This window comes from Eimeria maxima, genomic scaffold, assembly GCF_000499605.1.
Source record: "Eimeria maxima Weybridge genomic scaffold, Emw_scaff481, whole genome shotgun sequence".
NCBI classification, from domain to species: domain Eukaryota; phylum Apicomplexa; class Conoidasida; order Eucoccidiorida; family Eimeriidae; genus Eimeria; species Eimeria maxima.
This window is the reverse complement of record NW_013566539.1, coordinates 1-25,971: the sequence shown is the minus strand read 5'-3', so window position 1 is coordinate 25,971 and position 25,971 is coordinate 1. Positions and strand designations below refer to the sequence as shown.

The window sequence follows — 25,971 nt, the reverse complement described above, 5'->3', positions numbered from 1 at the left end:
TATATATATATATATATATATATATATTCGTTATGCTTTCCTCACCTGTAGTTGTCCTTCTGCAAGTCTAAGAGCCATTGCCTGTTGTACGTAGACCGCACGATCGCCCCACGAAACATTTTCGCTTTCCCCTCCTTCCCTTAAAGATAAAACTTCTCCGGTTGCTGATGTTGTACACCAACTTAAAGGGAAGGAAGCAGCAAAAGAAGCAGCATCAATACCCTCAGACTCCAACGACAGCACCTGCACGCAGCACCAACAACAGCAGCAGCAGCAGCAACAGTATAAGTAGCAGTAGCACTACCTGCCATAGAGAGAGCCGCAATAGTAATATGCGTAGCAACAGTGACCGCATGAGTAACAGAGGTGGTACCAGGAACAGCAGCAGCAGCAGCTGGTGCTGCTCGTGCTACAGAAGACAGCTTGCAACATAGATGAGGGAAGGATGCAGGTGTTTTCCCTTTATATGCTTGTACTGCTGCTGTATTGTCTCTGTGCCTCATTCCTTGTGCTGCTGCTGCTGCTGTTGTTGTTGCTGCAGAGTCTCGAGTAGTAGTTTGAACCAGGCTTAACAGGAGTAAGAGTAGTAGCACCATCCCACAACCACCGCATGGATTAGCAGCAGCAGCAGGACCAGTAGAAGCAGCGGAAGAAGCAGCAACAGGAGGAGGAGGAGATGATAATATTACTGTATTTACCTTTTTAAGTAGCTGAACAGCAAGAAGATCTGTTGCCTCTAGATCTTGTGGTAAAGGCGACAACCCTACAAGGGGTCTCCATACAAGAGGAGACAAATTTAATGCTAAGCTTAGCCGACCCCGCAGCACAACACCCATTAAGCGACCTAAGACTCTATACGCTCCAAGACGAGTAGCAGATAGAGCGTTGGGGTTCAACTGCCACATGTCCTGTACAGCAGCAGCAACAGCAGCAGCAAAAGCAACAGCAGCACACACCGTTGGACGCAAAACGCTGCAGAAAGGCAGGGAACAGACACAACAACTGGGGAAGCCGAAAAGGAAACAGCAACAACAGCAACAGGATAGGTGATATTGCTTATTGATTCTTAACGATTGGTCACAAGCAGCAGCAGCAGCAGCAGCAAGAGCAGCAGCAGCAGGAGGGAAGAAGGATGGCTAACCTGATCTTGTCCGAATCCTCTGCTATTTGCTGACGGCAGCAGCAAAGCGTTGCTGCTGCCTTGTGTCTGCAGCTCAGCAGCAACATGAGAGAAGAGATCTCTATAGAGGCCCCCTGCATCAATCCCTCCTTCCCCTTCATAAGAAACAAACCATACGCGGTTGCTGCGCCGCAGCAGCCAAGGAGATACACCTTCAAGTTGTGCTGCTAGCTGCATCGTTACATCTTTTAGACCGTTGCTGCTGCTGGTGCTGGTAGATGAGGCAGCAGCAGCAGGCGCCCTTGCTGCGGATGTTGACGTGGCAGCGGTAGTTGTTGCTGCTGCAAGAAGTCCCGCCTCAGAAGAAGCACCAGCAGCAGAAGCGGCAGCAGCAGGTGCTGCTGCTGCTGCTCTCTCCCCAGCTCTTAAGGCTCGGGCCCTGTTAATAGCAACACGGAGACGGCCGTCAGCCCGAGGGTCTTCAGACAAAGAGAGACAAAGATTCACCAGCCAGTGCTTCAGGCTAGCCGGCATTAGGTGTCTGCACACAAACCCTAAACCCTAAACCCTAAACCACATAAACCCTAAATCCTAAACAAGAAATATAACCCAATATTTCCACCCATATCAAAACTGCCAGACAACGCGCAGGCGTTGCGTTTGCTAGCAGGAGTACAGCGCGTCGTGTCGTGCCCTCGCCAGCAGCAGAAGCAGCAGATGCAGATGCAGCAGCAGCAGTCGAATAGCTGAGAGCGGCCGCTGCTGCGGCATCGACACCCCCTGAAAAACTACCACCAGCAGCAACGCCAGCAGCAACACCAGCGGCAGCAGGGACTGTAGCAGCAGCAGGAGGGAACTGGACCTGAAGTTTTGAAGGGTGAGGGAGAAGGAAGAAGGCCGAGGAGAGAAGAGCTCAAGACAAGGGCCAATAGAAACAAGGAGTTGTGTTAAAGATCTGCAGATCTGCAGAGACACCTCAGCAAGACCCCACAGGCTTGAGTCTGCTGCTAGCCGCCGCCGCAGCGCTGACACTTGCTGCTGCTGCTGCTGCGATCCAAAGTCCTGCTGCTGCAGCAGAGTTCTAAAGTGGTGGACGCTGTCAATGTCGACTCGTCCGTCTGCAGAGGCGCCACTGCCGCTGCCACCTGCTGCTGGTGCTGCGGCTGTTCCTGCTGCTCCTGCTTCTCCTTGCTGCTGCACTGCCTGGCCACCCTCTTCTAAGACGGACAGAACTCCACCCAACACCTCTTCACTTAGCAGCAACTCGACGTGCTGCAACACCAGTTCCCACTTCCCCTTGCATTGCTGCTGCTGTTGCTCCTGCTGCTGCTGCTCCTGCTGCTGTTGCTGTTGCTGGTGGGGGTTCTGCAGCTGCTGCTGGTGAAGGGGTGTCCGTATACCTGAGTACCGCCACAGGATTGTGCTGGGGTCAGCAGGCAGGGACCTTCTTGTGTCTTCCCAATACCTCCAGTGTCTATGGATCCTCCACAGCTGCAGCAGCTCTTCATCGTGGCAAAGACGCAACAACAGCAGCTCATCTTCTTGACGTCTCCGCGTATTCTGTAGCTGCTGCTGCTGCTGCTGAGTCGGCACTGCCGCTGCGCTGCGCTGGTCAGGGTTCCGTTCGGTAGTTGGGAGGCTCGTATCGTTGCAGCTGGAGCCTTCAGCGTTGCGGCTGCCGATGCTGCAGTTACAGTCGGACCTGTCATGCTGGTGCATGCAGTGCAGCAGCTGGGCTATACGTTCCTTACCGTAAGCTTGATCTGTCTCCTCAACTATCTTAAGGATTTCTCTCTGGCTAAGACAAGAAGAGTAAACCCTTAAGTCCCCCATGAATCCTTTCATAGAGTGTGCCCTACAGCGGGGGTTGAGCTGCATCCGTTGTTGCTGTTGCTGTTGCTGGGCTGGATGGGGAGGGGGCTTGAGCACCTCTTCAAGTCTTAGCGGCAGAGGCAACGGAGCTACCCAGAAGGGGAGGGGCCCCTGACAGAGGCAGCATCTGCTGCTGACAGCAGCAGTACCAACTTCTATACCGTCCATATAAAGTCGTACCCCTAATCGGAGGCCCTTCTCTAGGGGGGCCCCCACACAGACACTGATGTGCGTCCATCGCCGAGGCTGAAGAGGTCGGCTGCTGCTGACAGCAGCAGCAACAGCTTGGTAATCTATATATGTTGTTGTCTGTAGAGGTACCCGTAGCTGCGCATACACTTGGTTATCAGGAGACAGCCACACAGACAATGTCTCGCTTACACAACCTCGTAGCCATACAAGTCTCCAAACACGACCCCCGCCATTCTTTATACACCCGCAACCCTCGCTGTTGCTGCTGCTGCTGATGTCATTGCTGCTGCTGGTACTTTCATAGTTGCTGCTGCTGGTGTTGTTGCAACTGCATGCGGCAGCTGGCACATCCGCTGCAGCCTCAGCTAATGCCATCCGTCGCAGACGGGAAGCGACGTACCGCTCTGCTGCACCCAAGACACCCCCTGCTTCCTCATGCTGTTGCTGCTGCTGGTGCTGGTGCTGGTTGTTGTTGTTGTTGTGGTTTTGTTGGGGTTGTTGTTGTTGCTGCTGCTGCTGTGGGCTGTCGCTGCTGCTGGGCCCGAAGGGAGGAGGTGATGCAGCAACATCTCCTCTTCTTTGCAGCAGCTGTCTGTACTGTGGCTGAGGGAAAAGACTTCCTTGTAACAAAGAGATGCGAGTAAGACCTCCTCCTCTCCTTACTGCTGGGTGGCGGTATCCTGGTAGTGATGCACGCGGCCCTCCCTCTAGGGGTACCCTTGACGGGGGAGGCCCCCCCCCTCGAGAGTCGCTGTCTGCTGCTGCTGTCCAAGGAGGGTACCGACGCATGCTGGGGCGGCTGAACCCCCCTCCTTCGAGGTCACCGGGAGAAGACGCAGACGCTACCTGGCCCTGCTGCTGCTGGTGATGCTGTTGCTGCTGTTGCTGACGCTGCTGCTGATGCTGATGATGATGCTGCTGAATGTGTAACTCTGCCGGGCTCTGCTGGTGATAATCCTGCTGCTGCTGCTGCTCCTGCTGCTGGCCCAGCTGACTTTCCTGCGGCACATCAAGTTGCTGCCGCTGCATGAACGCTAGTTGTGGCTGCTGCTGTCGTTGCTGCTGCCCCTCTTGCTGCTGCTGCATGTCTGTCTGCTGCACGCCTTGGTGGCCTACCCGTTGCCGCAGCTGCCGTGTCTCCATCTGCTGCTGGTGTTGCATCTCCAGGGTTTGGTGGTACTGCAGTATCGCGAGGTTTTGCTGCTGCTCCCCTTCCATATTCTGCTGCTGCCGGTGCTGCTGCTGCTGAAGGTTCAATTGCTGCTGCCGCTGCATTTCCATCTCCAAAAGCGCTATGGGATCTGGGGCAAGTCGTTGCCACACTTCCCCCGAATTTGTAAGGACCGGGTCCTCCCCGACGATCGCCTGCTCCTGTTGCTGATGCTGCTGCTGCTGTGGCTGCTGCACAGAATGCCAGTTTCGCTGTATATGTTGTTGACGAGGGCCTTCCCTGTCCCTGTGCGGGGTTCTGGGATCGTCTGTTCCCGCTGCTGGGCGGGGGCGATGTATCGTGTCCTGCTGCGGTGCGACGGAAGGAGCTGTTCCAGCTGCGGTTGTTGCTGCTCCTGCAGGAGCAGCAGCAGCAGCAGCTGCTGCTCCTGCTGTTTCTCCTGATGCTGCTCCTGTTGCTGCCCCTGCTGCATGTGCTGCTTCGTCTTGCCTCCATGGGCTTGACAGGGGAGGAAAATCCCCAGGATGCTGCGCAGGGGACGCAGAGTATGCAAGGTCGGCCCGAGAGGGGCCTCCTGCTGCCTGTCTGCCGGTGAGGTCTCCGGAGCTGTGCCAGCTTGGTTGCCGTGGCACCTGCTGCTGCTGTTGCTGCTGCTGCTGCAGCTGAGGGCTTCGACTTAGTGTTGCTGCAGGACTCTGGGCCTCCGTCACCGCCAGCTCTGATCGCTGCCTCATGGGCCTCCAGCGAAGGACTGCTGTTTCGGGGGCGCTACCTAAGCTCGCTGTTCTCGCACTGCTGCTGCTGCTGCTGCCTGTGCTGCTTCTGCCTGTGCTGCTGCTGCTGCTGCTGCCTGTGGCGTTGTTGGCAGCTCCGGATGGAGGTGGCACTGGCTGCACCGCAGCAACCGCAGCAGCAGAAGAAAGCCCGGGGGCTCGTCTGTTGAAATTGCTGCTCCTTGGGTTTTGTGGGGTGTCCAGTGGGGAAGCCATACCGATCGGCTGCTGCTCCTGCTGTTGCTGTTGTTGCTGCTGCTGTTGTTGCTGCTGCGGCGGCAGCATGCGTGGTTCTTCTTCATCGTCATACAACCAAAAGGAGAAGGTACAGGGGGGTCTTGCGTCAAGAGCAACCGACACGACGGGCTCAGGAAAATCTTCTCTGCATGCAGCGAGGGCCCTCTCTGCTTCATTTTCTGGTTCCTCCATGGTGCTGCTCTGGCTGCTGCTTCTGCTGCTGCTGCTGCTGCAGCAGATGCGGCTGCTGCTCGAAGAAGGTGTTGCGCGCCACTCGCCCACAGGAACGACACCAGGGAAGACGGGCCAATGGTGCTGCTTCACTGCTGTCTCCGCAACGCAGCGGAGCAGCACCTCTTGAACACCAGCAAAGTGAGACTGAAGAATCTGAGCAGCAGCATCTCTGCTGGTGCTGCTGGTGCTGCAGCTGCTGTTTCCTTGGCTGGAGGCGCTTCTGCTCTCGCCAGTGCACTCTAGTTGCGCTGTCTCCCCGCCAGATCCGTCGGGGTCGATGCCTGCTGCTTCTCTTGCTTCTGTTGCTTTTGCTGTCGTTGTCGCGGTTGCTGTTGCTGTTCCCCTTCCTGCAGGAGGGAAGCGGAGACAAATGCCTGCAGCGGCTTCAGCAGCACAAGCAGCATCCTGTGATGGCGCAAGAGGAACAATTGAAAGCAAACGATAGAGAGGAGCCAGTGTCTGCTGCGGTGTGAGTATTTGTCTCCTTGCTGCAGCTGCTGTCGAGGGTGCATGCGCTGCTGTGACCAATGCTGTTGCTGCGTCATCCATTGCAACTGGTTCTGCATCATCTCCTGCTCGTTCTTCACCCAGTTGCAGCAGCTGTGTCTGGGTAACTGCTGCTGCAGCAGAACCAGTACCCATACCACCACTACCACCACTAGCAGCAGCTGCTGCTAATGTTGCCCTGTGATGCTCCAGAGATGCATCCCTTTGTAAGGCAAATATCTTTAAGAAGTGTGCAGTAAGAAGACAACGAGTAAACGCAGGAGGAGGAAATGCAGCTAAGAAGACAGCAGCACCAGGGGGCCATTCAACATAATCACGAAAGACTTCATCTCCTGTTGCTGCTCTATGAGCAGCATACCATACACGAAGTGTCTCCTTTAGTAGTGCCTCTCGTACTGCAGCAGATACAGGAGGGACTGCTCCTGCTGCTGCTGCTGCTATTGATGCTGCAGCTGAGTCGGAGTCGTACCCTATGCCTTTGGTTGCCAACGCAGAATAATACAACTGATGCTGCACAGGCAAAAGACGACTTATCAGATCCAATAAGTGCTGGTGCTGGGGTTCTTGCTGCTGCTTCTGTTGCTGCTGTTGCGTTGTGCTGTCTACAGAAGCATTTGTTGCAGCAAGAATAGCAGCCTTGGTTGTTGTTGCTGGTGCATTGTGAGCAGCGGCAGCAAGTCCGCAGAGCTGCAGCAACGGTAGCCAGAGCTGCCTCTCGGGGGGCAGCTGTAGAGACACCTCACCTAGGGAGAAGAGGAGACCCTGAAGGTGGCAGGTTATATCGTGGGGCCCCACAGTTGCTTTTAGCAGCCGCAGTCGCAAGCGCAGAAATTCTGTCAGGTACTGAAGAGACACTTGGGCACTGCCAACGGGGAGACGACGCTGCTGCTCCTCTTGTTGTTGCTGCTGCTCCTGCTGCTGCAGTGGAGCAGGACATGGGTGAAAACCTTCAGAAGAAACATGGGGCACGGAGCCAAGCGAATGCTGTTCACGCTGCTGCTGCTGATTTTGCTGATTTTGTTGCTGTTGCTGCTGCTGGGTGGATAGCATCTGCTGGTGCTCTTGTTGCTGGCTTGCATGCTCACGATTCTGTTGTTGTAGGTGCTCCCATTGCAGCTGCTGCAGCTGCTGCTGATACTGCTGCTGCTCAGGCCACGGCCGTTGGGAAACAACAGCAGGGCAACCGTCTACAGCGAATGGCAGCAAGAAGAATGATTTTTGTTGTCGATACTTACAACTTAGACTGAGGGCTGATAGTAGATTTGAGCTTCCTTGGCGAAGCTGCCCGTGCTGCTGTTGTTGCTGTTGCTGCTGCTGCTGATGCTGCAACCCACCCTGAGGTGTGGGTGCCTTTGGGGGAATTCTCTCCTGGCTGTCGTTCCCTTGCAGCAGCACAACTGTCCCATCTGTGTTTGCTGCTTCAGCCGGAGGCTGCTTGGCTGCTGCAGCTGCTGCTCCTGTTGCTGGTACTGCTCCTGATGCTGTTGCTCCTACTGCTTCTGCTCGTTGCGAAGGTGAAGCAGCCGCCCGCTCAGGGCACTCTCTATGGGCTGGCGTGTGACATTGAGTCGGTTGACGGCCGCTTGCTGCTACTCCGCGATGCAGCTGCAGCTGCTGCTGGTGTTTATCTTTGTGCGTGTGGATGTGGGTATTGTCTTTTGCTTCAGAAGGAGTTGCAAGGCCACAGAGACAGCGGATAAGGGGCTCTAGTTGGTGTTCGTTGCACAGCAGCAGTACATCTGCTGTTGCTCGCAGTCTGTCTCTGCTTATCTCTCTGTGTGTGTCTGCTGCAGTGCGGACCTCAGGAGACAGACGGGCCCTTGCTGTTGTCTCCTCTCCCGTAGCTTCTGCTTGTGCTGCAGCAGCAAGAACCCCCATGCCTGACAGCAGTTTCGTGCTGCCAGCAAAACCGCTGTTCGTTACAGCCTCTAGCCTGCTATACAGACATCCGAATGCAGCAGCAGCTTCTGCGCGCAGCTGCAGCAGATGGTGCGATATGCTACTGCTGCAGTGGAGAGAAATTCCGCAGCCTCCGGCACAGCAGCAGGCGAACGTCTCAGGTATCTCAACAGTCCCCATGTGCTGCTGCTGCTGCTGCTGTAGCTGCTGTAGCTGCAGCTGCAACAGCCGCTGCTCCTGAGCAGTACGTAGAGTTGCTGAAGGGGAGTAAGAAAGAGGCTGCAGCATGTGAAACATTTGCCGGAGCAGCGAGACTGCAGCAGGCCGGTCCGCCATAGAGGACATCTGCTGCAGCAGGAAGTCGACGATCGGAGATAATACAGCTGCAGCACACACATCCAAACCCTAGACCCCAAATCGTAAACCCTAGACAATGACGCCGTTGATACGCTGACGGTGCCTCATAGTGTTAAGAGTTTAGTGCTTGGGCTTTGTCCACATGGTTGCACTTGCCGGCGTGTTTATGCTTCGGGGTGCATGCAGCAAGCAGCAGAGAGAGCTCAGCAGCAAGATGGAGGTTGCAACCTCTAAGAGCTTGGGTATCTGTTAACCGCTGCAGCAGAGGCGTCAGCAGCAAACGGAAACCCCAGCGGGGGCTGCTGCCCGTGAAGTGTATGTACACCCGCCCGCAGTCAAGCACTTCCAGTCGGCAGCCTGTGGGGCCATCTGCAGACATGCAGACGAAAGACCTTCCGATTCGTGCAGCAGCAACAACAACAACAACGAAAGCAACAACAGCAACAGATGCTGCTGTCACGTGCTTTCCAGCAACAGTGCAGACAGATTGCGAAACCCATCCACAACCGCTGCCGCCCCTGCACAGCAGGCGGGTAGGAGCAGCTGTGCTTAGGTACAGCAGCAGCAGCAGCAACAACTGACATAGTTATAGCAGTAGCAACAGCAGCAGCAGGCCTAAATTATCATCTGCAGACCCCCACATGTGGGTGGTTTATGTTCATTTATTAAAGGTTTGTTTTGCTGCTGCTACCTGAGTGTTTGACTGCAACACAGATTGTCTCTTCATTTTCGTCTGCTGCTAGGGTAAGGCTGCATCCTTGCTCCGATCCCCCTAAGTCTGTTCTTGGGTCTAGCAGAAGCAGCAGCCTGCGGCAGGGGAGAAAGGAGACAGCAGAGGCCCCCTCTTGGTGTTGCCCAAAGGGATGTTTTGACTCTATGCAGTGTACAGGCAGCCGATGGTTAAAGGCTGTCTTTAGCTGCTGCAGCACCAGGGGCCCCAGTTGGTCTATCAAGTCGCTGTGGGGGCCCCCAAACACCAGTGCTCGAGCAAGAAGCTGCAGCAGACGAAGCATTTGCTGCAGGCTCCTGCATGGCAGCTGTTGCAGCAGAGGAGATATTGTGAACGGGGCAGACGGGGGACCCCCGAGGCCCCCACGGGCCTCCAACAAAACCCCAGCGCCGCTGTTGGTAGGTATAGGAAGCACTGTGGGGGCCCCCAGCCGAGGAGAGAGGAAGAAGGACATGAAGGAGGGATGTTGCAGCTGAGGAAGATGAGGTGCTGCTGCTGCTATGTTTTTGCTTTGCTGCCACACAGCAAAACAACTCGATATCAGCGTTGCTGTCCTGTGGGCCCCACCACCAGCAAAACATGGGGGCCCCAACTCGCTGTAGCTGAGCTGCAGCAGCTGCAAGAAGGAAGTAAGGCCTCCCAGTTCCTCAACCCCTCCAGCAGGGCGCTCAAGGGGGCCCCGCAGGGGGCTCCCCAAGGGGCCCCCAGGGTCCCCTTGAAATGCTTCCAGCATTCTCCTCAGAGCCTGACGCACCTGAAATAACAGGCAAGAAGGAGGACACGTGAAATAACAGCCTGTTGCAGGAGCAGAAGGTGCTGCTGCTGCAGCAGCAGATGCCTATACAGCTCCCCATAGCCAATCCCCACAGCCTCACTCCTTCCCCCTCGACACCCAGCAAACCCTAAACTCTAAACCCTCATAATCACAGCCGCGGCTACACAAGACACTTATGGCAGACCTGGAGGCCGGCAACTGCTCCTTCAAGCTTCTCCAGCAGGGAGAGCAGCAAACGGATCGAGGGTCCCCCAGCTGCACCGGAGTACCCTTTTGCAGCCTGGGGTGTCAACTCGCTGAGGCCCTCAAGAAGGGCCTCTAACCCATGCAAGGGCCCCCATGGGGGCCCCGCCCTACAAAGGACTGTCTGAGGAAGCCTGAAGAGCCTCCGAACCCCGGTTTCCTCATCTTCTACCTCTAGTACCACAGTTGGAAACCCAGTTAAGCTGCTGCTGCCCCTGCCGTTGCCAGTTTTGTCTCCTGCTGCTAACCGCAGTTCCTCCAAGCCGTCAATCTGCCAGATAAAGCCACAACGTCCTGCGAGGCCCTCCAGCAGCATCACATCTCCTGTTGCCGTGGCCACGAGTCCTTCAATAATTGGAGTTGTTACCAATCCCCTGCTGATGCTGCTGTTGCTACTGCTCTTAACAGCGGACACCGACGCTGACAGGATCAACTCCCGTACGGCACGACGAGCTGTTGACTCATACATGTTGATGCTGCTGCTGTTGGTGGTGCTGCTGCTGCAGGTGCTTTGGGGACACACACTCTCTACTGCAACGAAGGGCCTAGTATTATCTGTTGCTGGTGTTGCTGTTGCTGCTGTTGCTGCTGTTGCTGCTGTTGCTGCTGTTGCTGCTGTTGCTGCTGCTGGGTCTGCTGCTGCTTCGGGAATGACGATGACCCCGTGAACAAGCGATGCTGCTGCGGGGTGTACGCGCACCAGGAGGCCTAGCCTTAACTCCTTAGGCCCCAACAGCTGCAGCTCTCCAGCGCCATCCATTGCTTGTAGCTGACACCGCCAACCCCGCCCGCATGCAGCAGCAGCAGCAGCAGCAGTAGCAGCAGCAGTAGCCGAAGACACGCCACCCCCGGGGTGCCGGACAGCTGCTGATAACAGGTCGTCGTACCACTTGGTGCTCCTCAGAACTGCTGCAGCAATCTCGTCAGACAAGTTACTGCTGTTGCAGCAGCTGCAACTGCTGCTGCTGTTGCTGCTGTTGCTGAGGGTTTCGTCTCTTTGAAATTCTGGGGCCACCTGCTCACTGGCTTGCTGCATCATTGAGTAGATTGAGGCGCCGGCGGATTCATCTGTACTTGCAGAGGCCTCCTCTCCTTCTGCACTGCTGCTACTGCTGCTGTTGTTGGTGTTGCTGCTGTTCGATCTGTTGCCATTGTTAGGGCTGTTGCTATCGTCGTTGCTGTCGTTGCTGTCCAATGCATCTTCGGCCCTTTCTGCGATTGCTGCATCTTGTTGAAGTTCTTCGTGCTGTTGCTGTTGCTGTTGCTGCTCCTGCTGCTGCTGTGTTTCCTCTGGCAGGTCTGCTTCCTCTAAGAAGCGCAACTGCATAGCCTCAAGCTCGGAGACACCACTAGTAAGGAGCCATTCTGCTGCTGCTTGTAGATCGTCTCCTTGAAGTCTTAAGGCGGAGACACAAAGACCTAGAGGAAAGAGTCCGCTACCCATCATATCTCGTAGTGTCTCTGCTGCAGCACGCCGCTGCAGAGCCTCCTCGCTAAGGGCCCCAAGGGGCCCCTGCCGTCCCCCTCCCCCTACAACAGAGACACCAGATGGGACACCGGAGGAAACACCCACGGAGACCCTCGCAGTGCCTGTCTCCTGGGGCCCTGGGGTTTCTGCTGCAGTGGCGTTAGACGCGGATGCTGCAACAACCGCTGCTGCAGCTGCAGACTCACCATTGCTGTCACTGTTGCTGCTGCTGCTGCTACTGCTGCTTGTCGCAGACACCAGCAGTGGCGCAGGCAGCTGCAGAGAAGTCAGCGGCAGACCCATATCAACAAACAGCTGCTGCATGTCTGCAGAGTCTATGGAGGAGGCAAAAGGGTACAGAAATGGCCCCCTCCCGAAGTTGGCTCTTAGGCAGAGGGGCCCCCCATTACTGCAACGTGCAGCCCATACAGCTGGACGGAAGCACCCTCGCACCTCTCCGAAGGCGGTGAAGGCGTGCCTGCTGCTGCTGCTGCCGTTATTGTTGTTTGGGCTGCTGCTGCATTTGTTGGAATTACTTTTGCTGCTGCTGCTGCTGCTCCACGGCAAAACTCTAAGGAGGGAGCCGTTCTTAGTAAAGGAGATGCAGCGTTGTCTGCTGTTAAGTAAAACCCCTACTGTGTCTCCCCTGCCATATGGAGCAGCATAACCTGCTACTGCTGTTGCTGCAGAAGCACCGTGCAGTAGCAACCCGCTGCTGCAGTAAAGATAACCGCTGCTGATGCTGCTGTCGCCCGTCTTAAGAACGCATCCGTCTACGTGCAGACCCACAGCTACCAGAGGGTACCCAGTGCTACCGCTATTGCCGTATTCCTCGCTGGTGCTGCTGCTACAGTTGCTGCTGCAGATACAGCAGGCATCAGAACACCCAGTATGCTGCTGTTGCTTCGGAGTGCGTGCAAACGCATACTCCAAAGACGCTGCTGCCTCTCGCCTTCCTGTTGTCTCGCACAACGTTCCACATGTGCTGCAGTGCTGCCTTTTCTCCAGCTCCTGCTGCTGCTGCTGCTGCTGCTCTATATCCTTTTCTATGTACACCTCGAAGTAGTAGACAGGTAAAGATGTGGGAATGGCCCTGTTGGCCTGCGCAGCACTCGCCAGCTGACTGCACTGCGTTGAAGCAGCTTGCGCTTCCTTTTCTGCTGCCTCTGCTTCGTCGTCCGCAGCAGCTGCCGCTTCCTTGGCAGCAGTTGCTGCTGCTGCTGCAGTATCAACTGGCTGTTTTGCTGCTCCGGCATAAAAGAGAGTATCAGACAGACTTTGCCCTCCGGCGCTGCAGGTCACAGGAGCTTCAGGTAGCAGCAGCAAATCATCTTCTTGCTGCTGATGATGCTGCTGCTGTTGCTCATGCTGTTGCTGCTTGTCGCACAGTGCCTCGTCCGTATCTCCTGTGTTGAAAGGAGTTACCGCTGGCAATTGGCTGTTCTCTGGGCATGTCTCACCTTGCTGCCGCTGCTGTTGCGGCTGCTGTCGTTGCTGCTGGTGCTCTTGTTGCTCCTGTGGCTGCAGCTGGTGCGGCTCTTCTTGGGGTTGCAGCAGCACAGTCCAGTCCTCTGGGGGGCAGACAAGCCCTTGAGCTGTGCGTCGCTCCCACGCAGTTGGCAGCAGCAACGGGAGACCTGCAAACGGCGAGTGCTGCAGCAAGTCTGCTGCTGCCTCCCGCAGCAACAAACGGTTCTCTATAGCCAAAGAGCCATGTAGCCTGTCACGTAGCAGCTGCCGCAGCCGCAACGAGAGCCCACGAAGCTCTTCTAGTCCCTCTAAGTAGGGTACAGAGATGGGGCGGAGGCAGACGACCAACAAGGACTGAAGCAGCTGCTGCTGTTGCAGCAGCGAAGCAGCGACTCGCTGACTCTGCAACAGCTCGCTTACAGCAGACAGAGCCATAGTCCGTAGCTGCAGCAACAGCAGTGAAGCCACGCGCCCAGCAGGCAGCCAAGCCACCCGATCGGCTGCTGTTTCTTGTGCTGCAGTTGTTGTTGTTGTTGTTGTTGTTGTTGGCTTTGCTTTGCTGCAGCTAGCAGCAGCACACGAATTGGGAGACTCTTCAAGAAGTCCCTGTTCTGCTGCTAGCGTCAGTCGCACGATTTCTTTCAGCAGCGCTTCTGTCTCTGTTATCTGCACTGACACTGCAGTGTTTCCATCTGCTGCCGTTGCTGTTGCTGCTGCTGCCGATGCCGATCCTCCTCTTGCTGTTGCAGCTGACGTTGCTGTCCGCCCCGTTTTGCTCGGATCCCTAACGTGCCTCCTCGGTTCGCTTGCGTCCTGCTGCTGCAGTTGCTCCTGCTGCTGCTGCTGCTTTTGCTGCTGTTCTGATCCCCTGAGCAGCAAGTCTGCAATAGCCTGTCCGTCTGTTTCGCAAATGTTAGCTGCTGTTGCTGCAGTAACGTGATTAAGTTGCAGCGCGGGTCTGTCTCCTTCGTCGACCTGCAGCACGGCGAGTCCTTCGTACCTCGACAGCATCGCGACTCTGCTGCTCTGGTGCTGCAGGAGCAGCTGCTGCTGCAGCAGCTCGCTGTTGTTGCTGCTGTCTGATTTTAAGGAACTCCCGACCCTTAAGAACTCGGGAGAGCCCCCAAGCACTGCAAGGGCCCCAAGCGCCTCACAGACCGCCAGGCCCCATATGGAGGCCCCCTCCCCAACCATGCATGCTGCTGCTTCTTCGCCCGCTGCTGCTGCTGCTGCTGCCACTGCATTCCCCGCTGCGGTGCTTGCATCAACTAGGCACCTGCAAGGGTCTAGATGGAGGGGGGGGTGTTGCACGTGGTGGTGGTAGTGATTGTGCTGGTGATGGTGATGATTATGATGGGCTTGCTGCTGCTCTTGTTGCTGCTGCTGCCGCCACTGCTGTTGCTGCTGTTGTTGCTGCGGGACGTAGAGTGAACTGTGTTCGACTGGCTCCGAGAAGTCCTCCAGTGTTGTTCGAAGATCGTGTTGCTGATGCTCCTGGTGCGGGGTCTCCAGCTGTCTTTTCAGCTTGTTTTGCTTCTGCGTTGTCTGCTCCCTTTGCAGCAGCGCCTTCTCTTGCTGCTGCGTAGGTTGCACGTGTGTTGGCTGGAGGTACTGCTGCAGGTCATGCTGTTGTTGCTGCTGCTGCAGTAGCACATGCAGTCTTTGCTTCGCGTGGTCTGTTGCTCGCTGCAGCAACACGTGAGACCCTTCCTCCAGCAGTTTGCTGCTGAAGGATATGGCCTGCAGCAGGCGCTGCCTAATGGGGGCCCCCCACTGACAGCATCGCAGCAGCTGCAGCAGGAGTCCCCTCAGGTCTAGAGACAGTGCCCCCTGCTGTCTAGCTGTGCGGGTGTGAGCGAGCAGGGAAGCGGGGATGCTGGTGCTGTCGCTGCTGCTGCTACTACTGCTAAGACTGTACAACGCGTCGTTGCGGTGAGCCAACTGATGCAGTAGGTGCTCCTCCCAGTGTCGAGACAGCTGCGAAAGCCCTGATGAACACTCCCCCAGAGGAAAGGCCATAGGAGATACTAGCAGCCGCAACGAACTGCTGCTGATGCTGCTGCTGCTATCTTGCGCTGGTTGTGAGTATCTTGCTGCTGGTGCTGCTGCTTCTGCACTGAGCTGCTGCATTGTTGCAGTGGCGATCACATCGGGGTTGCACACCGCCACACCACAACCAATAGCTGCAAGGAGGCTCTCTACAAGTTGTGCTGCGCTGTTGCTGGTGGTCCTACTGCTGGTACTGCTGCTGCTGCTGTCGTCGTCTCCGCTGCACCTTTGGGGAGACAACCCCAGGGAGGGCACACAAGAGGCAAGGCCGCTGCCGCGGCCCACCTCGTCCTCTGCTGTTTCTGCAGCTGCTACTGCTATGGCTGCCAGAGGCCTTGATGACGATGAAGCAACGGAGATGGGGCTCCACGATGCAGATGCGGAAGTCAAGGAGGCCCCCGGTTGTTTGTGGTGAAGCAGCATGAAGTGCAGCTGCTGCTCCAACTGGCGCTGCTGCTGCAGCTGCTGATGCATTGCTGTTGTGGGACTGAAAAAGTAGCAGCCTCGGCGATTAGCAGCAACAGCAACAGCGTTCAGCAAAACATCTCGGAGGGCCCCAGGGGAGAGAGAGGGGCCCTCAGCAAGGGCCTTCAGGGCTGGCAACAAAAATGTTGCTGCTTGCTGCTGGCTGCTGAGCGGCAGCAGCAGCTGCAGCAGCATGACTGCCTGCCGCTGCAGTCTGGGGCTGCCCGCCGCCAGCAGCAAAGCCACTGCAGCACTAAGTGCATCTGATGACAGAACTGACTGGAGGCAGCAAGTTGTGGGGCCCCACGAGACGCAGTCCAAGCTGCTGCTGCGGCTGCAGCAGCCAATCGGTGTATACGCTGGCTGTGCCCTTGTGAAGGGAGGCCAGTAGTCATACGCTGCTGCGGAAAAGGCAGCAGGAGTCGTACCTGCAGACCCTTCTGCTTCTGCTGCGTCTGTGGCTGTTACTGTTCTCGATGTGGGTGCTGTTGCCGGTATTGCTGCTCCTGCTGCTGTTGTTGCTATTCGGTGCTGCTGCTGAAGGGCCCCCGAGTCTGATGTGAACGTCTTCGAGAGGAGAAGAATCAGAAGAACGGCAAGCAGATGAGCGGTTGATTCCCAGGAAAGGAAAAATGCCACTTCCTTGACAGCAGGTGGTTGCTGGTGCGGTTGCAGTTGCGGGTGAGGAGCAAGTCTTGCTGCTGCTGTTTGCAGAGCTGCAATTAACAACAAATCGGCACAGCACCGGAGGGCAGCCACCCGAGGCTGTTGCCCTGCTTCTGCAGCCCTGAGGCATATAATGAGCAGTAGCAGCAACCGGCTGTAGGGTGGAGGAGCCAAGACAGGTTGCTGCTGTTGCTTCTGCTGTTGTTGCGGCTGTTGTGTTGGGAGAGCACCAGCAAATGCTGCGTCAAGCAAACCAACTTGCTGCAACGCCAGCGTCTCTCCTTCAACCAAGGGGACAAAGCCCATAACAGACATGGCAGTGTAGCATACGGTCAAGCAGTGCTGCAGCGAACGCTGCTCTGACGTATATAAAGAAGCAGCAGCATCAACGACAAGGGAAGAAGCAGCAGCAGAAGCACCAGCAGAAGCACCAGCGGAAGCACCAGCAGCACGTTCAAAGCTTAAACTTGACTCTCGCTGTGAGGGCGATTTGTGGCTTTTGTACGGCACATATGTGGCATGCTGTTGCGGCGGCAGCGGCAGCTCTTGCTGCAGCTGCTGTTGTTGCTGTTGCTGTTGCTGCTGCTGCTTTTGGGTGTCTGCTAGAAGCACTGCCACAGCAACGGCCCGACAGTAGAACAGCTGGAGCTGTCTCTCCAGCTGTACCCCACAACCCCTTACAGAAGAGAAGAGGTCTCCCTGCTGTCTCTGTTCTTCTCCCTCTGGGGTATCTCTTACAGCTACGGAGAATTCATAAGGTCTGAAGAGAGGGTAAAGAGGCAAGCACGGCTCACTGCTGCTGCTCCTGTTGCTGCTGCTGTTGCTGCAGCCCCGCCACCGTAAGGCCTGTGCAGGATCCAGCTGCATGCCGTCGTGCGTGCAGCTGTCCGCCTGGGGACCCCAGAAGGGGACGGGCACACCGAGGGGCTGCTCTCTGCCCATTGACCGCAGCACCAGCAGCAGCAGACGCAGCGGCAGGGGTCCCTGCAGAGACAGCAGCGCATGCTGCAGCAAATCCAAACCCTGCAGCATCCCCTCCGCCCGCAGCCTCCTTTGCCGCAGCACGTAAGCCAAACAGCTCAAATCATCTTGGGGTCCTGCAGGAGAAGCAGCACATGCTGCTGCCTCGTCTTCCGCTTCCTTAGCAGCAGCTGCAGCAGCAGCAGCTTGTTCTGTGGCAGCAACAAACACATCATGAATCGACTGCTTGGTACCACTATCCTCAGAGTCTGCTACTGCTGGTGCTGTTGATCCTCCTGCTGCGGCTGCTTCTGACATTCTCGGTGCTGCCGAGTTTACGTGAGAGGCTGCTCCGCGTGGTCGCTGCAGGGAGAGTGCTGGTGCAGCAGAGGCAGCAGCAGCAGCAGTGGCACCAGAAGCGGCTGTCACTTCCTTCACCATCTCTTTTGTTGCTTCTGCTGCTGCTCTGCCGATGCACTGAACCAGCAGCAGCTGCTGCAGTGGTCCTCCAACGAGGGAAGTATCGAGTATTCCCACCGGGGCAGCAGCAGCAGCTGCTGCAGTATCAGCTCCAGGAGAGTCAGCAACAGCTGTGGGCCCTGCCGCTGCCGTTGCTGCACTTGCTGCTGCAGTGCATGCAGAACGAACCGCAGCTGCAGCTGACGCAGCAGCAGCAGCGATTAGGGACGTTAACTGCTTCTGCTGGTGCGCGTCCGGCTGTCTGTCCGTGCTGCAGGCTACAGCAGCAGCAGCTGATGCTGCTGCTGCTGCTTGCACAGCCCTCACCGCAGCAGCAAGGCCCCGTGCTGCTGTTGGTGGCAGCGCAGGAGGAGCAGCAAAAAACACTGCAGCAATACCATGGGAGACGCTTCTGGCTGCAGCCTCCTCCTCCTGCTGTTGCATCTGCTGCTGGTGCAACCGAGTTGCTGCCCTGCATCTTTGCATGTGTTTCCAGGCAGCAATAGTCCTTTTCGTCGGTGAGGCAGTTCCTAGAGCAGCAGCTGCAGCTGCAGCAGCTGCTGCTGCTGCAAGTTTGGTGCTGGGGATAGCGTTTCTTGGCCCTAGAGGCATGAGAATCCCCCTGCCATTAAAGGCAGTGAGGGACGCGAGGACTTTAGCAAGAGTGTGATGATTGTACTCTTCTTCTGTCTCCTCTGTATCTGAATCCTGCCTGACAGTCCCCGCAGGAGCAGCTTCTGCTGCTGCTGCTCTAGCTGCTGCCGCCGCTGCTGGGGTTGCAATTGCGGAGTGCAGCGCTGAGGCAGGCGTGGACGAGAGGGAATTGCGTCGAGTAGGACAAGCAGAGGCAGCAGCAGCAGAGGCACCAGCAGTAGCAGCAGCAGGAAGATGGTCTGCCTCTGAGGCATGCAGCGTGAGACTGTCACTGCTGCAGTGACTGCTGAGCTGGGTGAAGCTGCTGCTGAGAGGGATGGGTATGTCGCCGTTGCAGCTGCATTTGCTGCTGCTGCTGCTACAGAGACCCTCTTGCAGCATGCGGCTAGGAAGGTGCAACCCCCCTCGAAAGGCGTGTGCTGCCGTTGTTGTTGCTGCTGCTGCTGTTCGCAGAGGCTGAAGCCCTGCCGGTACCAGACTGTAAGGAAGGAGCCCCTCTTCCTTTTTTCGTTGTCTTATAGAATATGGTTTAAGCCGCATTAAGAGCGCTGCCTTGCTTAAGAGGACTGCAGCCCAGAAAGAGTAGCAGGAGAGGGTCTGTTGGTGCAGCAACTGCTGCAGCACCTGGTGGTGTCTCTGTTTTCCCCCACTCGCCAGCTCACTGGGCGTCGCAGCAGCAGCAGCAGCAAGGTCTCGCCTCTTGACTTCCGCTGCCAGCACCGCCCGCTGTCTCTCCCCTACTGCCCACTGCCTTAGCGTGCGGCCCCCCGCCCAGACGAACACGAGAGCAGCAAAGTGCTCCTGCTCAGCAAGCCACGAGGCTTGCACCTTCACAAGTGCATCCAGCCTGCTCATGCTGTTGCTATTTCTGCTGCTGCTGTTGTTGTGTGTTGCAGTAGCGGCTGCTGCTGCTGTGTCTACGAGTTCGGGTGTTCGCTTCAGAAGAGCCCACAGCAACGATAACAGCAGCTTGTGCATGTGCAGGTGGTGCAGCAAGCAACAGCAGTAGGCCTTGATAGCTCGCTGCAGACTGAGACCCCCTACAGTATCGCTAACGAGGGCCCCTGGTGCAAAGGGCCTGCTGCTTGTACCAAGGGAAGGAGGAGGGCCCCTCCTGCTGAAGATAGCTGCTGCAGCCTCCAGTACCATGACAAGGGGCCTCCCTAAAGGACTTCCGACCCACACGCTGTACAAAATGCCCTCAGGGTGGGCCCTCAGGTGCTGAAGCTCGGGCTCCCAGGGCCCCCCCAGCACCAGTGCATGCGACAGCAGCTCTTGCCTGCAGCAGCAGTCTTCTCCTCCCGCACCAGCAGCAGCAGCTGCTTCACCTGCATATGCTGCTGCTAGACCTCCTCGACTACTACCATTTTGGGATAATGTTCCAGCAGCAGAAATTTGCTGTGCTTCTCCTCCATAAAGCGCTTCCTTCGACGGGCACCAGGGGGTCCCCTGCGTTTGTAAGGTCCCCTCGAAGGTCCCCTCCTGAGCCGCTTCGGGTAGCTTGTTGCTGCTCCCTGGATGGGCGAGGCCAAACGCTGGAGTTGCAGCATCCTCCAAGTAGGCGTCCGCAGGGCCCCCTGAGGGGCCCCTACGGGGCCCTCCAGCAGGCCCCTCAGAGGGACATCCTGAATGGTGGGGGGAACAGTCGCCTGCTGCGCGTTGTTGTGTATTGTTGTGCTTGTGTTGCACCTGCCGCCGATGCTGCAGCCTCTGCAGCCGGTTGCTGTCGTAGAGGAGATCGCGACTGCGACGGGTACTGCCGATTGTGTCGGTGTCTGTAAACGGGGAGGGGCCCATCTCCCGCCGCTGCTGCCTGTGCCTGTCTCCTTTCCATGGCTGCAGCAAAGGGAGGATAAAAGACGTCCGTTGGTGTTGCTCGTTGCAGCGCGACAGCAGCCGACGGACACAGGGGCGTCTCTCCCTCCTGTATCCCCCTGCAAATAGGAGAGAGCTGAGGGCCCCTCCTAGCTGCTGCTCATGAGCAGCAGCAGCAGAACCCCTCAACAACGCTGCGGTTGCTGCAGCAACAGCAGCACTGCACGCAAATACAAACTCCACTAACACATGCAGGCCGTTTTCCTTAAGTACCCGTCCATACGAAGAGACACACAAAGGGTCCCCAACACTACCAATGACGCCGATGCTGCTGCTGCTGCTGCTACTGCTGCTGCTGTTGTCAGCTTGAGATGCCTCCCGGTGCGATGAGACCTCCTTTTCTTGTTGATGGGTTGCTAGTAGTGTCCGTCCCCTGCAGGTTTGTTCTTGTGCTGCTGCCACGGCAGCAGCAGCTTCTGCTGCTTCTGCTGCTGCCAGCGGCAGGGACCACTGCTGCCCCACACAGTATACCTTGAAGCCCCATAGGGGCCCCTTGGGTCTGCAGCTGGAGGCAAAAGAGGGAGGGGGTTTATCCGCAACAGTGAAAACAAAGGAGATGGTGTGTGCCTCGATAACGAGAGGTTGCTGAGGAAAGGGGGCGCCCCCAGGAGAGGCGGAGCCCCCAAATGGTCCCCCGAAGGGGCCCCCTGCCTCGTCTGTGCTGCTGCCGCTGAAGGGACCAGCAAGGAGACACTCCGGAGGTATTTCAGAGGGGGCACAAGACCAACGACCTCGAAACACCTGCAGATAAGAAACAAATGGCTTTGTTGAAGGCACACAGTCTCCTGTCTCCTAAGGGAAATTGACAGCAGCGTAGTGCAGGTGCATCCCCGCACAGCAGCAGCAACCTCAGCAGGAGGAGCAGCGCTGGCCGCGGCCGCCACCGTTGTTCCTGTTAATGCTGCCCACAGAGACGTTCAAGAGTAGGAGAGAAGGTTAGGGCAACACAAGAAAAAAGAAGACACTTTAAGAGACACAAGAGACACAGAGACAACCATTTATTATGGCAGTGTCTCCTTGTTAGGGGTCCTTACCCAAAGAGAATCATGAGGGCCCTCTGTTTCGCACTTGGGGTCGAACAGGAGAATGATGTGTGAAGCAGCAGGTAAGCACGCTTGATATGCATAAAAGAAGTGCTGCTGCTGCTGCTGCTGCTGCTGCTGATCCTGCTGCTGCTGCGTTAGTCGTACACCTCTGCTGCTGGCCCACGCTGCTGCTGCCTCCTCCGTCCATGCAGCATGCTGCCGCGAATAAGGATGAGGAGTCTCGACAACTCGCAGCAGCGGGTGCAAAGGTGGATGGGGGTCAAATCCTGCAGCAACCGCAACAACAGCACGCGCAGAAATAGCAGCAGCAGCAGCAGTAGCAACAGCAGGATCAGCATCAGGCTCCATCCAGCTTCCGCAGCAGCAGTCACAGCAGCAGCAGAACCAGCGAATAACTTCGAAGCAGCATCTTGTGCGCAGAGGTCAAAGTAACAGGGGCAAGGCAACATGAGTAGCAATGGATGCCCCACCAGGCTGACATATTTGCTGCTGTTGCAGCTGTTGCTGTTGCTGTTGCGGTTGCTGCCGTTGCTGGTGCGCGGGGTGCGGAGTTTCTTGAAACTGCTTGCAGCTGTTTTCAGAGCTGAGTGCTTCAGCTAGCTGCCGCAGCAGAGGGTGTGCGTATACTGCAGCATCAGCATCCAGAAGTATCCCATAAAGTTCTGCTGCAGCATTCTGCTGCAGCTTCCCGAGAAGGGGGCAGGCAGATACAACCGCCAGGCCATAACAGAGAGGCACAACAACGTAGTCTAACAGAGTTCCTTCTACGTTAGGTACACCCGTGCAGCACCCGTGCTGCCCATGCTGCTCCTGTTGCTGCTCCTGTTGCTGCTCCTGCTGCTGCACCGGCTGTTGATGGCGTTGTGGCGAGCGCATGCGCTCACCGACTTCCCTTATAGCTGCTAGACAGGGCTTGACAGCAGCAGCAACAGCAGCAACGAACCGTTGCAGCTCATGCACAGGTGCGGTGTATCTGCTGCTGCACAGGGCAACAGCAAACAACAGCCGCACAGCAATGCGCTGCAGCACCATGCAGGCGCTCCTTCCTGTCCCCTCACTGATGGGGCGGGGATCATGGGGGCCCCAAGGCACGGATACCCTAGCTGCTGCTCTTGCTGATGCTGCTGATGCTGCAGCTGCACCAACTGTGGCAGCGTCTAGGAGAAGCGGCGGCTGCCTCCCCTGTGGCTGCGATGCTGCTGAAGCAGCCGCAACATCGTGCGGCAGGTCCCATGCATCTTGGGCAGTTGATAAAGCTCGCTGGCTATCGTCTGCAACAGCACCAGTAGTAGCAACCGCAGCAGCAGCAGCAGCTTGCGGTGGTGTGGGAGATGCCGGTGTGGGGCCTGGATCTGTTTTCTTTGCCTGCTGCTCACCTTCAGGTATCGGCCCGTCGTCACATCTTTGCCCCTGGAGGCCCACGCGAGCAGCTGGTATTGCAGCGGCTTCAGCAGACTGTGTGCCTTCTTGGGATGCTGGAGCTGCTCCTCCTGCTTCAGCAGCATCCTCTGGTGCTGCAGCTAAGCAGACATCAGTGCCAGGTGCTGCAATGGCTGCGTGACATATACGGTCGTGTGTCTGTTTTCTTCTGTTGTACTGGGGAAGCTTAGGCGGTTTTGAAGGGCTCATGGGGCCCCCTAGTGAGCTTTTGCTGCTGCTGCTGCAACTGCTGTGTGCAGGTGGTGCAGCTGACTGTGCTGGGTACGCGTCGTCCGGATCCTGGTTGGGTCCCGGAGTAGCACAAGAAGCAGCAGCAGCAGAAACGGATTTCCTTGCAGTAGGGGACCTCAGACAGATGCGGTGCTGAAGCAAGTGCTGCTGTGCAATATGCAACAGCAGCCGCAGCAGAGACCGCGAACACCTAAACCCTTCCGGTCCGCTGCTGTCTTCTGCCTTTGTGATGATAGACTCTTGAAGCGTAGTACCACTTGCAACGGCACTCGGAGGAGCAGCAGCAGCAGTGCCAATCGCGGCATCATTTGGTATGGCCTCTCCTGCAGAAGAGTCCACGATTTCTGCTGCTCCTATTGCTGCAACGGCTGCAACATGTGGGTCTGCGCTTACACGCAGCTGCTGGCGGTTGCGTTGCTGCTGCGTGGGATCCGTTGCCTCTGCTGCTTCTGCTGCAGACGAAGACTCCAATGAGCATGTGGTAGTTGCAGGTTCTGGCCTGTCGGCCATTAAGGGGCCCCCACTGAGGGGCCCTCCAAAGGGCATATCAAGATCTGGTAGTTCCCGCACCCGCTGCAAAAGCTGCTGCAGAAGCTCCTTGTTGCCTCCCTCAGCATGAAATATATCTTGTAAAACCTCAGCCCTTCGTTTCCAACGAAGCGTCTCACTGGTGCTGTCCTTGCTGCTTCTGCTGCTGCTGGACTCTCCTGAGAGGGGTGGCTTCGGATCCCGTCCTACCGTAGGGGCCTCCCAGAAGAAATGTTTGTTCCTCTGCGACACCCGACAGACCCAGACGCAAGAAAGTGGCTTTTGGTACTTTTCGTTCCAAGAATTTACTAGGATGTACATTTTAGGCGGTATGGATTCGCCTGTAGAATGCATGATTTAGGGTTTACGATTTAGGACCTCCATGTTGTAGGGGTTACGATACACACTTTACTGTGTAGGGTTTACGTTGGAGGCCTTAGGGTTTACAGATTAGGGTTTGGTGTACAAGGTTTCACAACTGATTTCCCCAGAACCCAGCGCTGGTGTCTGAGACTGAGAGGTGAGTGCCTATAGGGTTTACGGTCTAGGGTGTAGGAGAGGCGCACCAAACCCTGGCGAACAACCGCTCCGAATGCCTCACGAAGAAGACAGCACTTGAGCGAGATCGGGCCTTCAAGGAGGACTGGTTGTCCAGCGAGGGAATCGTCGCACATGCAACGCAGCTTTTTTGTTGTCCACTTCAACGCACGCCGTTGCAGCTCCTTGCTGCTGCTGCTGTTGCTGGTGCTGCTGGTGGCTTGCTGGCGTGGATGCTCCTCTTCTTCCTCTCCCCCTCTAGACGGAGACGCAGCGTCCCCTGTTGCAGCAGAAGGAGGAGCAGCAGCAGCAACAGCAGCAGCAGCTGCTGCTTCGAAGTCCATGAGGCCTCCCAGACACAGAAGCAGATCGTCAGTTTCCCTGTATAGGTGGGCCCTTCTTTGGAGGTACTTTTCAATTCCCTTTGCTGTCAGTGCAGACTGCTGTGCTGCATGCTTGGCAGCAAATGCTGCAATCGGACCCCACCGGCAGCAGCATCGAGACCTATCCAGAGCTTCGAACAAATCCGCATCATAAGCTGCGTATTTCTGCAACTCAGATGAAGAATATAAAGAAAAACCCGACGTACGCGAATCTCCGGACATATCTGCGTTCCCTTGTGGTGTCCTCAGGAGGCCCGCCCCCAAGGACTCCTGGGGGGCCCCTCTTAGCTCTCCCTGGGGGCCCCCTTGCAGAGAACTTTGTGGAGGGGGGTTTAGTGTTGCGCCTGAGGTCTGGCTGCTGCGGGAGCGCAGCAGCGTGGAGCCTAGGTTGGCGAGGGGCTCGCGGGAGGAGCCCTGCTGTGCTGGAGTGCTGAGAGTTTGTCCGTCAGCTGTTGTGTGGAGGGTGCGTTCGTTGTCCTGAGGGCCCCCTTCTGAGGGACCCCTTTCGATGTCCACAGGACCTTGGTCCGCTTCAGAAAATGTCACGGGGTTTAGAGGGGTTTCCCCTCCGACTGGCGCTTGCGGGTTCATTCCTTGTGAGCGAGAGAACTCCATCCCTTCTGTTCGTGCTCATCACTGCCGTACCTTTTTCTTCTTCCTCTGCAGAATCTGAAGATTGGAGAGGTCTCTGCGGCGAGGTTACTGGCTACGATTGGCCTGAGCTAATGGGAGGGCTTGGTGAAGCGACTGCGTACTCCACAGTTGGCGAACAGCAGCACCCACCATTAAGTACAAGAGCTCGTGCAGCTTCAAGAGATGTACTGCAGACAGCGGCTGCCTTGGTGGCGCTGTGGCGAAGTCGCTGCAGGTGACCCAAGAGGACGCCGACGTGACACTGAGCTGTTCGAGAGTAAACAGGATATCTTGAAGCATTTAATGATATGGCCTACGTTTATTTTCGGTATTTTGAACCTTCTTTCGGGGAAACCAACGAAAGAAAGAGCCCAAGAGCAACAAACAAAAAGAGTGGTTGGAGTGGTCTGCAGCCCACACACAACGCCGGCACGGAGTGGACCCCTGCACGCGTCATAGGAGCAAGCCGCACGCGCTGCACAAGAAGTGTTCCAAAGAATAATCAGATGCATTAATATACCTGATTAAATCTAAGCCTTAGTGAAAACATGCACACAAGAAACAAAAAGGGGCCCTCAGTCCCCGGGGGGCAGACATCTGCATACTGCGCCGCTGCAAGTGCTGCTGCTCTCGCAGACCGGCCGACAGGCGGGGAAGGGCGGCCCCCATATCGAAGCTAAAAACACACTTATATTTATTTAAGTGACTTTGTAAACTAAATGGAATTGCACCTGCCGCATATTTTGATTTCTATGCTGCCCAAGGGCGAGTTTTACCCGCCCATTGCGAGATGCCGCCAAGTTTCCAAATACCTGCAGAGAACGGCTGAGCCCGCTGACGACAAACCGAACTTCGGAAGGTAAAATCAACTTCACAAAGCGAGAAATGGCACTAAACCGAACTTTAATGTTTTGGAAGCACACAATTAAATCCCCGCCTGCTGCTGCTGATTGCTCAGGGGGCGTTAACCCCCTCCCAACCCCTCCCCCCCCTCCCG

General features: G+C 56.7%; 1 protein-coding gene across 1 annotated transcript; it reads right to left on the bottom strand.

Moving 5' to 3' along the window:
• Positions 1-30: 30 nt before the first annotated feature.
• Positions 31-24,932, bottom strand: EMWEY_00034850 (HECT type ubiquitin ligase, putative; the record flags this gene model as incomplete). The annotated part of the gene is made up of 9 exons (XM_013481990.1): positions 31-243; positions 699-908; positions 1,142-1,661; positions 1,983-8,388; positions 9,444-9,846; positions 10,052-20,917; positions 21,211-21,488; positions 21,693-23,664; positions 23,988-24,932. The coding sequence occupies 9 exons, from the start codon at positions 24,930-24,932 to the stop codon at positions 31-33; spliced, it is 21,813 nt and encodes a 7,270-aa protein (XP_013337444.1).
• Positions 24,933-25,971: the final 1,039 nt, after the last annotated feature.